The sequence below is a fragment of the Heliconius melpomene genome, chromosome 10, assembly GCF_056956725.1.
Source record: "Heliconius melpomene rosina isolate 202511_hmr_F chromosome 10, ASM5695672v1, whole genome shotgun sequence".
In the NCBI taxonomy this organism is placed as follows: Eukaryota; Metazoa; Arthropoda; class Insecta; order Lepidoptera; family Nymphalidae; genus Heliconius; species Heliconius melpomene.
Window position 1 is genome coordinate 11,851,854 of NC_140398.1, and position 14,663 is coordinate 11,866,516.

At 29.1% G+C, this 14,663-nt stretch overlaps 2 protein-coding genes across 11 annotated transcripts; one reads left to right on the top strand and one right to left on the bottom strand.

Moving 5' to 3' along the window:
- The first annotated feature begins 63 nt into the window (after nt 1-63).
- On the top strand, nt 64-9,574 carry Hsf (Heat shock factor). 10 transcript variants are annotated; one of them, XM_085191848.1, is made up of 11 exons: nt 64-342; nt 910-1,368; nt 1,805-2,008; nt 2,115-2,313; nt 2,576-3,059; nt 3,193-3,258; nt 3,585-3,690; nt 4,396-4,443; nt 4,813-4,888; nt 5,722-5,799; nt 7,444-9,574. In XM_085191848.1, exons 1-11 carry the CDS (start codon nt 238-240, stop codon nt 7,617-7,619), a joined length of 2,001 nt encoding a protein of 666 aa, XP_085047974.1. In that variant the 5' UTR covers nt 64-237; the 3' UTR covers nt 7,620-9,574. The 10 variants fall into 10 exon arrangements, 8 of the variants coding, with proteins under 8 accessions (XP_085047974.1, XP_085047972.1, XP_085047970.1 ...); XR_014878354.1 differs by having other exon boundaries at nt 67-342; nt 2,468-3,059; nt 5,264-5,799; nt 7,444-7,462; XM_085191844.1 differs by having other exon boundaries at nt 67-342; nt 2,468-3,059.
- Nucleotides 9,575-10,634: 1,060 nt separating this feature from the next.
- On the bottom strand, nt 10,635-13,989 carry LOC146535659 (uncharacterized). Its single transcript, XM_085191853.1, has 3 exons — nt 13,807-13,989; nt 11,824-13,554; nt 10,635-11,505 (listed from the first exon to the last, which is right to left on the bottom strand). The coding sequence occupies exons 1-3, from the start codon at nt 13,831-13,833 to the stop codon at nt 11,260-11,262; spliced, it is 2,004 nt and encodes a 667-aa protein (XP_085047979.1). The 5' UTR covers nt 13,834-13,989; the 3' UTR covers nt 10,635-11,259.
- Between the last annotated feature and the right edge of the window lie 674 nt (nt 13,990-14,663).

Sequence of the window (14,663 nt, forward strand, 5' to 3'; positions counted from 1 at the left end):
GAATGGTGGTTGGTACTTAGTGGGATACTGCAATATTCGCTAGCGATTTGTAAATGTGTGCTGTCAGTGACAGTTCTTCTTTGTGTTGTATGTGTATGTTATTGATATTTATATGTACTAGTAAATTAAATGGCGATTTGTGTTTAGACGTATTTTCACAAAATATTGCTTATTCATTTATATTTAAAAGAAATTGCAAGAAATCTTCTTAATAAAAATAAGAATTAATAACTGAACATGCGTTCCGTGGTGGAAATAGGAGCTAGTGTCCCAGCTTTCTTGGGAAAACTATGGAAATTGGTTAATGATCCAGACACCAATCATTTGATTTCATGGAGCCCCGTAAGTATTAATTTCTGAATTGTGAGAATCTATTTCATGTCTTTTGTAATATATTTTGTTTAAAACAACCTTCAAATAAAATTAATTCTACTATCTTATTAGAAAGTTGCTATGGAACCTATAACATATAGGCAGTTGACAGTTCGTCATTGAGTATAATAAATAAATAGTTACATGTCACGTTTTACACCATGCTCTTGAATTTTTAAAGTAGATAATTTATATGACTTCAGTACTAACAAACATTTTACTTTCTCTCTTTAAAGATTTGCTTATAAATTAGTTACTAAGCCATTACATTCTGGTTTGACATTTTGTAAACAGTACTTTTCCGTTCGATTACACAATAATAAATATTGTTATTATCGAATTTAAATAAAATAATAAAAATGATAGCAATGTCATGACTATATTATATTGTGCAGTTATCACTCAATAATCAATATATTAATCTTATTATTAAAAAAATAGGTATACATAAATAGGTGTATATTAGTTTATAACTTAGTGCCAAAAATAAATACTTAGAATTAATGTATTAATATAATAAAATGTCTCAATTTTAAGGGTGGCAAAATATTTGTTATTAAAAATCAAGCAGACTTTGCTAAAGAGTTATTACCCCTATATTATAAACACAACAATATGGCAAGTTTCATCAGACAATTAAATATGTATGGATTTCATAAAATAACCTCTGTGGAAAATGGAGGTTTGCGATATGAAAAAGATGAGATTGAGTTTTCTCATCCATGTTTTATGAAGGGTCATGCTTACCTGTTAGAGCATATAAAAAGAAAAATTGCCAACCCCAAGTCAATTGTTGCAAGTAATGAGAGTGGAGAAAAAATACTCTTAAAACCAGAATTAATGAACAAAGTATTAGCAGATGTTAAGCAAATGAAAGGTAAACAAGAGAGCCTTGATGCTAAATTTAGTGCTATGAAACAAGAAAATGAGGCGTTATGGAGAGAAGTGGCTATACTAAGACAAAAACACATAAAACAGCAACAAATTGTAAACAATGTATGTTTTACTTTATACTTTTTTTTTTAGTTTTTAAATTATAAATAATGCAAAATGAGTTCCATCACTCAACATAAGCCTCCGGAATTTGGTGAAAAGTGGGAAACTAACTTGTTAAGAATGGGATCGATGTGTCTTAACTCCAGGTTCCCAGGTTCCCATTTCCTACCCTGCTAACAAGTGTAAGATACAGTGTGAATTAAAAATAAATTAATTTAATTAGCTTTACACTGTCTTTCACCCCCAGCAAAACGGAACTATGACATGCTTTGCTTTTGAAAACATAAATTTAAATAAATATTTCATTTTCTAAAGTAGAGATTGAACCCACAACCAGTCACACATTTGTTCTCTCACACCAAACAGGTCTTTGTCTCAAACAGGACTGGCGTCTTGTAAAAAAAACATACATACTCATTTACAGTTTCATTTTCAGTTAATACAATTCTTGATGTCTCTTGTACAACCGGCTCGCCCATCCAATACTGGTAGTAGTAATGTTGGTGTGAAAAGGCCTTATCAGTTGATGATCAATAGTGCCGCACACAATTCTACAACAGATGCTGCATACCCCGGTAGATTAAAAAATATAAAACTTGACAAAGATACAATATTGGATGATTTAAATGAAGAGAATATGGTTTGTAATGGATAGATAATCTTATTTCACTTCCATTTCTTTTCTTCCTTTTTTTATTTCTCTTCTATTTCTTTTGTAATTAAATATATTGTTTTAAATTTCACAGGAGGATGGTCCAACAATCCATGAATTGGCTCATGATGATATTTTACATAATGATGCATCTCAAGATTCTTTGGACCCTGTGGCTTTTGTGTCTGTAGATTTATCCAATAGTCCTATAATATCAAATGCAACTACAAACTCTGATCCTACAGCATCACAATATCAAGTTACTATGGAAGACGGAGAGGAAGCTGAGACAGGTAAAATTAATTTTCATATTATTAGTTTGTAATATAATATATTTATATTTTATTTTATAAATTCATATTTTATTTAACATATCAAAAGAAATTGTGGCACATCTAATGCTACAAATTAATTAGTAAACCCATTATAATCAATCAATGTTCTTAGATCATACAAGAGTAAAATTCCCAATTGTGCATACCAATGGCTACCTAAGGATACCTGATACTCCGCCCATTGTAACATCTCCATCTCCTACAATGGCTACATCTCCAGGTCAATCTACGATGGAACAAGTAATAAACAATGTTATTGAGTCGCCCAGTACATCTAGGCCAAAAACTAGGTGTACAAGCAAAAATGTGTCTACAAACACTAACAGTTTACTTTCTCCAAGCAATTTCAATACTATAAATTCATCTGCTGATTTCAAACTTCCTGCTGAAATATTTGCAAGTGATGATTCAGTCAGTGATGCAGGCGTTGCTACAACAGATGATCTAAGTACACTACAGGATGCTATTCTTTCGGAACAAACTATTTCTTCCAAAGACAAATTACTAGGAGGCTTCAACATCAAGCTTGAAAAATCAGAGAATGTCAAAATAGGAAAGAAACCTAAAAAATCTAAAGATAATTGTTGTATAGGAAATTTAAATTTGGCAGATATTAAGACTGAATTACAAGATGACTTTGATTGGAGTAACATGTCATTAGCAACTGTTAACAATAACCCCAATGTAAATAGGTTACAGAGCATGTAAGTTTTGCTATTGCTTTATTTATTGCTTGTTTTCACTTTTTTTTATTTGTTTTAAATCTTTTTCAATTTTGATGAAAATCGAGAAAGTAAACAAAATTAGATATTTTATAAATGTGATTTTAATGTTTAGGTATAGGAGAGATAACGGTCAAAATAGGGAAGAATATATTTCCCAATTTGGAACAAATTCAAACAAGTATGTGATAAATGATAATTATTAAAAATGAATTTTTCTTTGCTTAAGTAGCCTACTATAAATATTTATTGAAAATGTCTTTATTAATTAAAGATTGTTATTGTTTCATAAAAGATTACTTTTTATTTTCAATAAATATCTGTCTATATTAGACTGCTATTGCATTAATACTGTGGATAAGAGAATCAAGCCTTTTTCGTTTTTGTTACTACTGGAAATATGTACTAAAATGGGGCAAAGTAAACTTTAAAGGGATATTAATTATTGTCCAATCCCTCAAAGTGTATATTTTTTACCATTGTAATTTGTAAATATTCATATTCCAGGAATGATATTGATGACCATTTGGATACCATGCAAACAGATCTGGATTCCTTGAGGGAGCTGCTCAGGGGTGACACATATTCATTGGACACCAACACACTATTGGGGGTAAGTAGACTTTAAACAATATAAAGAAAAAATATATAGTACTAACGTTATTACAATATTGCAGGTAGCGAAAGTAGATGATTAAAAATATATATTTAATCTGTAACTATTACAAAATTTATATTAAAATTGAATATTACATAATTCATCCTCAACAGGCAGAATGTCAAATCTATTTATTTTATGATTTATGTATGGTTCTTAACATGTAATGATCCACTATACTATTACTATTTATATAGTAATATATATATATATATTTATAATAATATATTAATTACTATATACTTATTATTGTAAAAAAGTCTTATATTTAGTATGATTGGTATGGTGGGAAAATGATTTCTAGTACCGGAAGGTTTACATATGGCGCGATTTTTAGACTGTGTATGTAGTAGTAGTTGACGCACACAGGCGCGAGTTTCGTAAACAGCCGGTTAGCGCGGCAAGGTTGGTAGCGCTGCGCGGGTCACGTTGCACCCAACGTGTTGAGAGCGCGTGCGGAGCCTCGCGCGGACACTCGCATACGTAATAACGGGTTCTAATAATTATCGATTGTTATTTCGTTTCGTATCGACTACGTCATTGATGTCTCGTATTTTTATACGAATATTTTTCTTTACAACAATTGTTTTGTTTTTATTTATGTTTTACAAATAATTTATTAGTAACAAATGTAAAAGTGAACTTCTGTATTGTCCTCAGATTGATGAAAACGTAGGACCTACTGTTTGTCACCGTACAAAACACAATGTAATTAATGAATGATGCATCAAAATATATTATGATATATTAATTTTAACGAATTTATTATTAATTTATTTTGATGTCTTTCTTTGCTTTAATGGAGAAAAAAAAATCATAATTTAACCGCATTCAAATTATTTATAAATTAGGTCACTTTCATGCACATACGTTTAATTGTTATGCACATAATCAATATCCTAATTCATAATTAAAATCTTAATTTTAATAAGATATAATGCCACTAACATATAAACTATAACGAAGTTATGTGTAATACGGCTACATATGAAATGAATATATTATATCCTGATTGTATTTGAATGCGGTTGGTAATTTAATAATAATGAATTAATGAAACATCAATTTACATTTCAGCTGTTCGGATCAGATGATCCTTTCTATGGGCTGACTTACAACTCATCGGATGACAGAAATAAAAGTAGCAACAATGGTGAGTTACTTGCAACCTCTTTAACAAATTAGTTCCACACGATCTATCGTAAGCCTGGGGGCGCGACGCGGCAACGGCCTAAAGCGGTAACTTTCAGGAATAACTTAAAAGCTTTAATTTTTTTTATATATTGTACAAATAAGGGCGTTGGTACAAAAGTGGCTATACTATTAGACAAATTATGTAAATAAGAGGAATATTATAATGATATATGAAATTTGAAATATTTGCAAATTATGTGTAACGCCTCTTTTGCACGTACGGCCGCAAATAAAATTTCCTATATAACAGGTTTCCCGTAAGCGCGACCGCGACCGACAGTGAATTGTAGCTTTTTAGTATATCCATTTGTCTATACATTTATATTAATTGTAGATACAACAAAACAGTATCCGATGATTGATTTTGATTGGCTGATCGGTACCAGCGATACAACGCAAGGGAAGTAACCCCCTACCTACAACACAACTACGACAAACGCTGATGCAAGTGTTGGAAATTGGTAACGGGTCTATTAGTGGATTGTGGTCTAAATATGGGTCTAATTATGATGTAGACTTCGAATCTGTTACCATCAGAAACCACGATTACGAATAATTTTTTTTAAAAAACGTAAAGTGCAACCAGTTTATATTTTGAAATTCTCATATAATTCTAATGTAATTGTCTGTTCATTTATTATTAAATCGAATTTTACTTCGATTTATATGAATTGTTCGTAATCGTTTATCTGTTGCTACGTCACTATTTAAGATAGTATAAGAATCATCTAGGATATAAATAATGATAAGAAAACGTTAGGTAAGATTGTAATTGTTTTATTGTTATTAAAGCGAAGAAGCTGAAAGGTGAAATTTTGAATGTAAGCTGTGGCGACATTCGCGCGCAGAGCCCGTTCAATGAAGACGACGGTACTAATAATTAATATATTAAGTTGTAATGACAATAATTAAAATTTATTACTTTTTTGCATGTGATATATATATATATATATATTAGTTAATTACATCCAACTAGATTCAGCTTATTAAAACTAGCATAGGGCTGCCATTAACTATACTACCTACGCCCGACAAGACATGAACAAAAACTGGGACGTTCGGGTAACATTTTTTGCAATAAAAAAAACTATCGCATTCATTTTTAATTAACTTTTTTAATTTTTAACTTTATTATTTTATTTTGGGGGAAAACGGGATTTTTAAAAGATTTAGTAAAAGAGTTTCTTTCTCCAAAAGCGCGACACAAAAATGAATAAATTATTTATGTGTCGCGCTTTTCTTAATAAAAAGACGATATTTAAAAGCAATACGTACTATATTTTAAAGAATAATCTTCAGAGACTATATACCCATTGTACCCATTTCTATACAATAAGGTAAAGTAATTTTTCACGGTGCGTGGAAAAAATTACGTATTCGAACCATTAAATTTGGCCCAAAAATCAGGAAATCCCGTCAATATCGGGACTTCTGGCAACGCTGATGTAATTGTAGATTAATCAAAAAATAAAGAACACTAAAGAATTTTTCCGACCGGGATGGTTGGCGCTTAATGAGGGAGGCCTACGTTCAGCAGTGGACGGCGATAGGCTGATGAAAAGAATTTTTCCATGAGTTCTCACTTGTAGCTTTCTCACTTCAATATTTACAACTTTTTTATACAAAAGGGCATCGAATTATCCACCTCCTTTTTCGCTTTTTACCAATATGCATTATGTTTAATATTAATAGGTTAAGTAAACGTTACTTAGAATGTATTTTTTGTTTATTTTTAATGTTATATGTAGGTATATGTATTAAAAGAAGATTAAATAATATATTATGCCACTTTTATTTTAATATACTTTTATTTTAATATACTATTATTTTTAATTATAATGTGTAAATTAATTATTATTGAAGTGTATTTCATAAAAACATTTTTAATTGCGCATTGAAATGTTTTGCGAAGATTAATATTTATATGTAAAAATTTTGATGCAATTAATGTTTTATATTTTATCTTGTTTATTTTTGTATTTCGTTATTCTTAAACTATAAAGAATAAGAAAGTAAAGCATGAATTTATACTTTATGTAGATTTATGATTCATATATATTATTTCATTTATAGATATGGTGTAATGATGTAAACTAGTTCTTTCTTGTGTGTTGTTTATTATGTTGAGTAGAAGTTTTAGAGTTTTATAGTAGTATAAGAAAACATATGGACATATGACGAAAAGTTTAGTTTTTTACTCATTCTTTTGCAATACGAAGTAATTTTTAATAAATACCCGATAAATGTGAAATTGTTCTACCCGCATTCAACTATTGCACCGCTTCTAATAACACAGCGATTGAAAGTAACATTAAAATGTAAGCCAGTTTATTAAAATCTGCTGTTCCAGCAAAAAATAATTTTAAAACATATCAGTTTTGTTTTTTGATGTACTTTAAAAATGTATATAAAACACAGTATAATTCAGTTTGAGTAGCACTGGCATTGAGAGAGAAACGGACGCCTACATAATTTTTAAATATACTAATTATTATTTTCTTGGGCAACTTTCAGCTGAAGGGAATCAGCTTATATCGTATACAGGGAATATTCCAGACTTTGAGGATATAAGTATACCCGACCTTGAAACGGACACCTCTCAGGAATGTTTGTCGCCGAGTCCGAGCAGTTCAACGCTAAACACACCGCAAGTACTACTAAATTCACCTTCCTATACTCTAAAACAATGAAGGAAGAAACATGACTTCATTAATGGCACAATTTCACAAATGATATATATGTATAATTTCTTTTTTTAAGCTACACGCTGTATCATATAGCAAGGTAGGCAAAGAGAACTTAATATTAAAACACTCTGTTTCCCACGCATTACCCAATTTTGGAGACAATGTAGGTTGAATGGCAGAATTCAACCCTGTTCTTTGTCTCCATTCCACCGAGTGGAAAAAATCCGAATCCACAGCCCTCGCCTTTACGGTCGGACAATTAAATAAAAATGTAATTTACTATGCTATGTTATAGTTTGTAATTTATTAATGATTAGGTAATTATGTTATAATTTACAAACTTTCTCAACTAGCCATGAGAAATATTAACATGTTGAAAATAATGACTTACTATTAGAAATACCAAATATTAACATATTTCTTATGACTACGTTTAAACATTTTGAATAAATACCTATGTTTAAATGAATGTTTGCATAATAAGCAAATGTAAAAATCTTGAAATATTTCTGATATTTGCCACATATATTTATTCTTCGTAGTAACTTTTCAAAATTTTATTTAATTAATTATATTCATGAATGAGTGTTACAGATTACATATATATTAGAAATTTCGCCATTTCATTAAAATACTTAGTACAAGATCATTTTACAAGAGGGATAATATTTATAAAGGGAAGAAAATGCAAGGTCGCTACAAGGTTATTTAGTATAAATTCTGTAAAACGTTATGATCTATGAAGCATATAGATATTGTGATAAAACAAAAAATAAAACAGTGCTAAACAATAACGCATTTACTTTTTTTTTAGCCAAATTAAGTCGCTAATTGTCGATATGCAATTTAAAGGCTGTTGACGATATTTTTTTTTTATTTGTTTAGACAAAAAATAAATAGCCATTATGTAATATCAAAGTAAAAATGCATTAGATTTTAAATATATGCACATACAAATATAATAATTTGACTGCTGAGTACTTTTTGGTGCTACAAAGATATTTAAAACAAAATCATATTTATTTGTATGTGCATATAACATCCCGGCTGCTTGGTGCCTTAACTGGAGGTGAGAAGTGTTTCATATTTTTATACAATAAACGTGACTAGTACCTAAAGTTTGAGAATATATGAGAGAAATAAATGTAACAATACATAAAATATATAAATTATAAATAAATAAACATGGGGCCCTATTAAAAAGTGCTCATGTTATATTTGTTATTATCAATACAAACACAATATTAAGCTAAGTTAATTAAACATAGATACAGGTAATTTAAGTATATTAATAATTTCTGTTTGGTCTCTTATACAATTAATGAAGTGTAAGAAGTTGTATATTTTGTATTTTTAAATTATTTTAAAAATTGCAAATGCCACTCTATTTTTATTTCATCACATAGTTTATTTATACTTAAGTCTGTACTTGTAAAGAGAATTTTTAAAATATCTTTTAAAAAATATGTTTTGAAGAAATTAATGATGTTAACTTGTAAAGAAAATGTATTTGGTGATTACATATTATATAAGGTGTCTGTTGGTTCTTATGTAAAATGTTATGTGTTGTATAGAGATTAAAATTGTTTCGGTCTTTTATTAGGTGATTGGTTAAAGCAAAATAAGCCAGCAAACTTATAATTTGAGTTTACGTTGACTTTTTTTATTTTTTGCGTGAAATTTGTAAAGATACTGGATAATAATTGGAACCTACCTTTTTAGATATAGATCTAAGAATACAAGCTAAAAAAATAAAGCGGAAACAAACTTCCTTAGTATGCAAAGCTTGAAGATTGTAAATTATAGATTTAACTATACATTTTTTTAGCTTTGTGTATTATATTCTTTATTCTAGAACTTCGACACTACAACTTTTTCTTGTTTATTGTAAAATATTTTTTATTAATATTATTAATGGAAATAAATGTATTTATTGTAAATATAGTAAAATACCTACATATTTGGTATTTTTTTTACCGATAACTGACAACTTGTTTGATTTACCTACGTGTTGATAAAAATAATTTTCAGCATTTATTTATTTTCATAGTAAAGTTCAATTATTAATTCATGGTCAAGTTTCATCATATTTAAAAAATAATCTTCAGAAAATGAAATGTATAAGAGTATTATATGAACAACAACAGAACCTTTTTCAATCAAAGTTACCTTCACATATCTAATATTATTTTCAAATGATTTCACCGTAAAATAGCATCATATTTAAGAATGAACAAAGATAAATAGGATAAACATAACATAGATTATAATTATATAGAAGTAAATGTTCATTTTATTTCCTAGCTTCATTAAAATAGTTACACAAATTTGCATTTAACAGGTTAGGTAAACTGCAGAGCTTAATATTATATGCATAGGGGCACAGTGTGGCTGGCTGTGGGTTCGATTCCCCCTTGAGGAGATGAAATATTTTTTTACATTTATATTTCCATTTCGCTCTGGTGTCGAGGCAAAGTGCGGCGTAGAGTTCTGCCATTCAACACGTAATGCTTCTAGAATTCTGCAGAAATTTGAGAACGGAGTGTCTTGTCTGATACGAGAGCGATGGGATAAAAATATTTCATTTCATTGAATGGGAATCGAAATCACAACCTGTTGCGTTAACAGCTGCAACCTTGTGCAACCTTAAAATATGTATTTAAATTCCATTCAAGCACATTGAATATAAACTATAAATATACTTTTAGGAGCCTTTATACAAGTGAAATAAGTTAAAAATATGATGTTCTGGGATTTTGATAAGTTTTGTTATAGTTATGTTATGTAGTATACCTGGACTATAATTTATTTCGAAGGTACCTCATGTGAAACCTGCGTAGCCCGACTTATTTATAAAAGATATTAATATAAAAATAGCGCCTTAGAAATTTTAATGTAAAAATCTGTGGAATTCTAGGAAGGCTGGTAAATGAGGCTGCTTTCTATGATTATACAGCGAAATATAAAATAATAATAACGTTAAAAAGTTTACGTGACTACTAAAATAACTGAAAAGAATATTATAAATATTTTAATTTCCAAAAATATGTACAGATTTGATGGACACAATATTTTCTAAACATTTATAAGAGGAAAAAGAATATTTCTATTTTAATATAAATATATAATATGATATTATACAATTAAGTATTCTTCAAAGAATATATACCTACATTTTAAATTTACAAACATAACTGTTACAGTACAAAATATAAAGAAGAAAATAATACCAAGAATTAAAAAAAAGGTAAAATATTTGAAAGTACGCGCGATTAAATTGGTTGAAGAATGGGTTCCGACTATATATGCACCCCAAGTTTTTTTTCTATTATTCTATACTTAAATTTATATATTTTTTACTTTTTACTTATTTTTTCACAAAATTATTGATTGTTTTTTAGTTTTTTTAACTATTATTTATTATAAATTGTAATTGGTACGGAGCCCTTGGTGTAATAGCACTTGCCCGGTATTTTTATATTATTGCATCGTTAGTCCTTGATAATTTCAAATTAATCCGACGTTTAATAGTCGGTCATAGACGCGGTTAAAGTTTCCGTTACAAGATATATAGATACATACATACGGCCGAAGCTAATAAAAACATGTTAGTATATTTGTACTTTGCAGTGTACTTAAAAATTCAATGTAGGCGAAGTTTCCTCAATAATGACGGTAATAGTGGAGGTGCTGGTGATCTATTTTTCACTCCATCTGTAATATAAGGTCCTGGCTTTGACATCAGCACTGTATGAAGTGTTGGCAAACGTCCTAAGGCACAACCTAATTCTGCAGATATATTTAAGCAGCCCTGAATATCAAGTACTTTAAGTATTTTGCAATGGTCCCTCACTGCTTCTATTGTTTTGTTAGTTAGCTGATTACAACCCTGAAAAGAGATATAATATTTTTATATACAGTAAGTTCTATAATTACACATCTTAGCAGTTTTAATAATTATATTATCGTTCAATTCCATTGTAGTTACGTAAGGTACGTAGCTAAATTATCGCAATATTTGTCAGCAAAATGACTATGAACATTTGGTGAAATTACCCACATTTTGGTACAAGTGAACAATAAATTATTGGTGATTTAAGGTTCCTTTTGAAAGGCAATTCAAATATTAACGCACATTAGAATAGTTTAAAAGTTTGATAATAATATCTCGATATCTATATATATGTATTGAAGAGTTCTTACTCACCCGCAATTCCAGATACTGCAATCTGTGTAGTCCTTTAACAATTTCTATTACAGCATCATCTTTTAAGTTGTAACAATCGTTTAGATTTAAGTATTCAATGCTAGGGCAGTTTTTGACTAGATGCTTTATACCATCTACAGTTATTTGTTGGCATCTGCTCAAGTTTAAGTTTAGTAATTCCTTAAATGCGAACGCGTAAGTTAGGCTCACATCCGTTATTCTGTTACAACCGCTGATATTCAACTCTCGAAGAGATTTTATCCGTGCTAGAGAATATCCTGTAAAAGAGTCCATTGTCAATTTCTCACACATGTTCATTACATCGCGCTTTCTTCTTGCATCACGAATTATTTCTTCTTCGGCTCTAGAACCTAAATGTATTCTATTAGGTACGCTTGCTTCGTTATAACTAGACATCACAGGTCCTTCATCATCATCTTTTGCTTCTATTTTCCCCATACCAGTTAAACCGGCATCAGAAACTTTATCACAGAAATTTATTTTTAAAGTATGCAATAATACTTGATTTTTAAATATCACTTGTATAGATGTGTCTGTTACAGCATTGAAACAAAAACTTAAATCTATATATCTTAAATTTGACAATGTCTCAGAGATCATTATAATACCTGATTGTACTAAATTTAATGAATTAATATCTATTTCTTCTAAGATTTTGTTCTCTTCTTTGCAAATACCTTTTTCTATTCCTTCCCTTGTTATGAGTTCACATTGGGATATATTTAGGTTTTTTAATTTTTTTAACTTACTTAATTCAACTATACCTAGATCTGTAACAGCTCTACATCTTTGTATATTAAGATATTCTAAATTTGTTAAATTATTACTAATATACATCAGTGATTGATCTGTCACTCTTGTGCACAAACTGATATCAAGCTCTTTAAGTGATTTCTGATGTGTAGTTAATGCAATTATTCCGGCATTTGTCAGTTGATCACAATTATTTAATTGGAGACATTCAAGTTTCAAATTCTCGACTTCCGATAAAGCTTTTAAAGCTGCACCATCAATGAGTGTATTAGAAAACACTAAGTTCTTAATATGTTTAGCTCGAGAAGCTATGAATTGCAAAACAAAATAAAATGTAAAAACACATTCTGAAGGATTGTCAAAAATGTTATCTTTATTGGGATAAAATTTTTTAATAAATCCACCATGAAACTGTAATGGACACAACGATAAGCACAAATGTTCTAGTGCTGGTGCACCTTTAACAAATCTATAGAACAATGCATCAGTTATATATTTATTCTCTGATAAATTAAGAGACTTCAAATTTTTAAAACTGTTTGTTATCCAATCATCTGTTTTTTCTAATAGGCATCCAGACATGAAAAGTTCCTTACAACTTTGAATATTCAATGTTTCTAAGTTTGTACATTTTTTCAATATATTATCTATGACTTTTTCGTGAATATCGCACTTACGAATAGTCAAATTTTTCACATTTTCTCCAACTTTGTTCCAAAAATTATTTACTTTATTTGATATTTCAACTTCACTAAATAAAAAATTATCATAGGGTATAATAGAATTTTCTATAATTTGGAGTGGTGATGTCTCAGCATTTAAGTCTGTTTTGAAAAATATTATTGTTTTATGTTTTAGAAAACAATAATCATTTGCAGCTGAATACCATGATTGACATGTTTCACTTGCACATTTTCTATCAGAACTAGATATATATTTAAATATGTGTACAAGAATCTGTAAAAAAGAGAAATGTATAAATTAGACAAAAATCTAATTAGTAAATATTTCTAATGGTTATGATTATGATATAACGCATCTTAGAATTAATATATTATGTAATATTATTGTACTATACATGTTAAATATTATTGAAAAATGTAATCTTTCGATGTTTGATCACGTGAAATATTGATAAATAACACAAAGCGCAAACAAAGGAAATTTTAATTTTACCAACGCGGAAGTATATAATAATATAAATGTTACCTCATAAGGAAGTTCTGGTGCTGCCATAATTCTTTACTAAAATTTATTAAATTATAAATAAATTTACATGATAACTTGGTATTTCTTTTCAAATTGGTAATTATTTTTCTTCCGGATAAAAAACACCTTTAATTTGACATTGATAGTAGATTTCGTAGATGACAGAGAAACAGCTGATTGCGTACGTCACATTTCTTTGAACCAATGACAAACACGTTTCGTTCCTTCACTTTAAATATTTTTGTAAAATAAAGTGTTTTTATAGAAAATTTGAGAGATTAGCATAAACGAATTTAATTCACATCCTCAATATGTGCCAGTCAGCACTGTTTGATTTATCTTAAATTAGCTCTAGTTTTTTTAATTTTCTTAATTGTTATTATTTCTTGTACTACAGACTCATGATACGTATCTTTTGATATTATATTTTTCTCCTTATTTATTTATCTTTAGATATTACTTAACTAAACTTATGTTATTGTAAATATATTTTTTTAATATTAATACAATATCTCCTTAAGAGAATCATTTACCTTTAGATAAGACTCTGGTTTCACCTAACTTTTCAAAAATGCATAATGAAACATACCAAAAAAACGACAAATGTCCTCATAATTGTGGTATCGCCTAAGGATATGATGCTTGAAGCATGGATGTGTAAACGTGTAAGTCCCCGTCGTGTCGCAATGTGCGAAGCTCAGAGAAGTAAGTATTTGGGACGCGAGGTTTAAAACGTCCATTGAAGCTCATCCTATGTATTTGACATATACTTAATGTGTACCCTTAATTACTGTTCTGTTTGAATATATATTGATACACACACGGTACTATTTCCACTTATCTAATAAACTTTTTCT

What these genes read in the sequence shown, in the direction of transcription:
- Hsf (XM_085191844.1), top strand. Translation starts at nt 238, where the DNA reads ATGCGTTCCGTGGTGGAAATAGGAGCTAGTGTCCCAGCTTTCTTGGGA. An exon ending in AGCAACAAATTGTAAACAAT is followed by an intron (nt 1,369 to 1,804) that starts GTATGTTTTACT and finishes TTTCATTTTCAG; the next exon opens with TTAATACAATTCTTGATGTC. An exon ending in AAATAAAAGTAGCAACAATG is followed by an intron (nt 4,889 to 5,721) that starts GTGAGTTACTTG and finishes TTGTTATTAAAG; the next exon opens with CGAAGAAGCTGAAAGGTGAA.
- LOC146535659 (XM_085191853.1), bottom strand. Translation starts at nt 13,833, where the DNA reads ATGGCAGCACCAGAACTTCCTTATGAG. An exon ending in CACCAGAACTTCCTTATGAG is followed by an intron (nt 13,555 to 13,806) that starts GTAACATTTATA and finishes TCTTTTTTACAG; the next exon opens with ATTCTTGTACACATATTTAA. An exon ending in TGCAGTATCTGGAATTGCGG is followed by an intron (nt 11,506 to 11,823) that starts GTGAGTAAGAAC and finishes ATCTCTTTTCAG; the next exon opens with GGTTGTAATCAGCTAACTAA.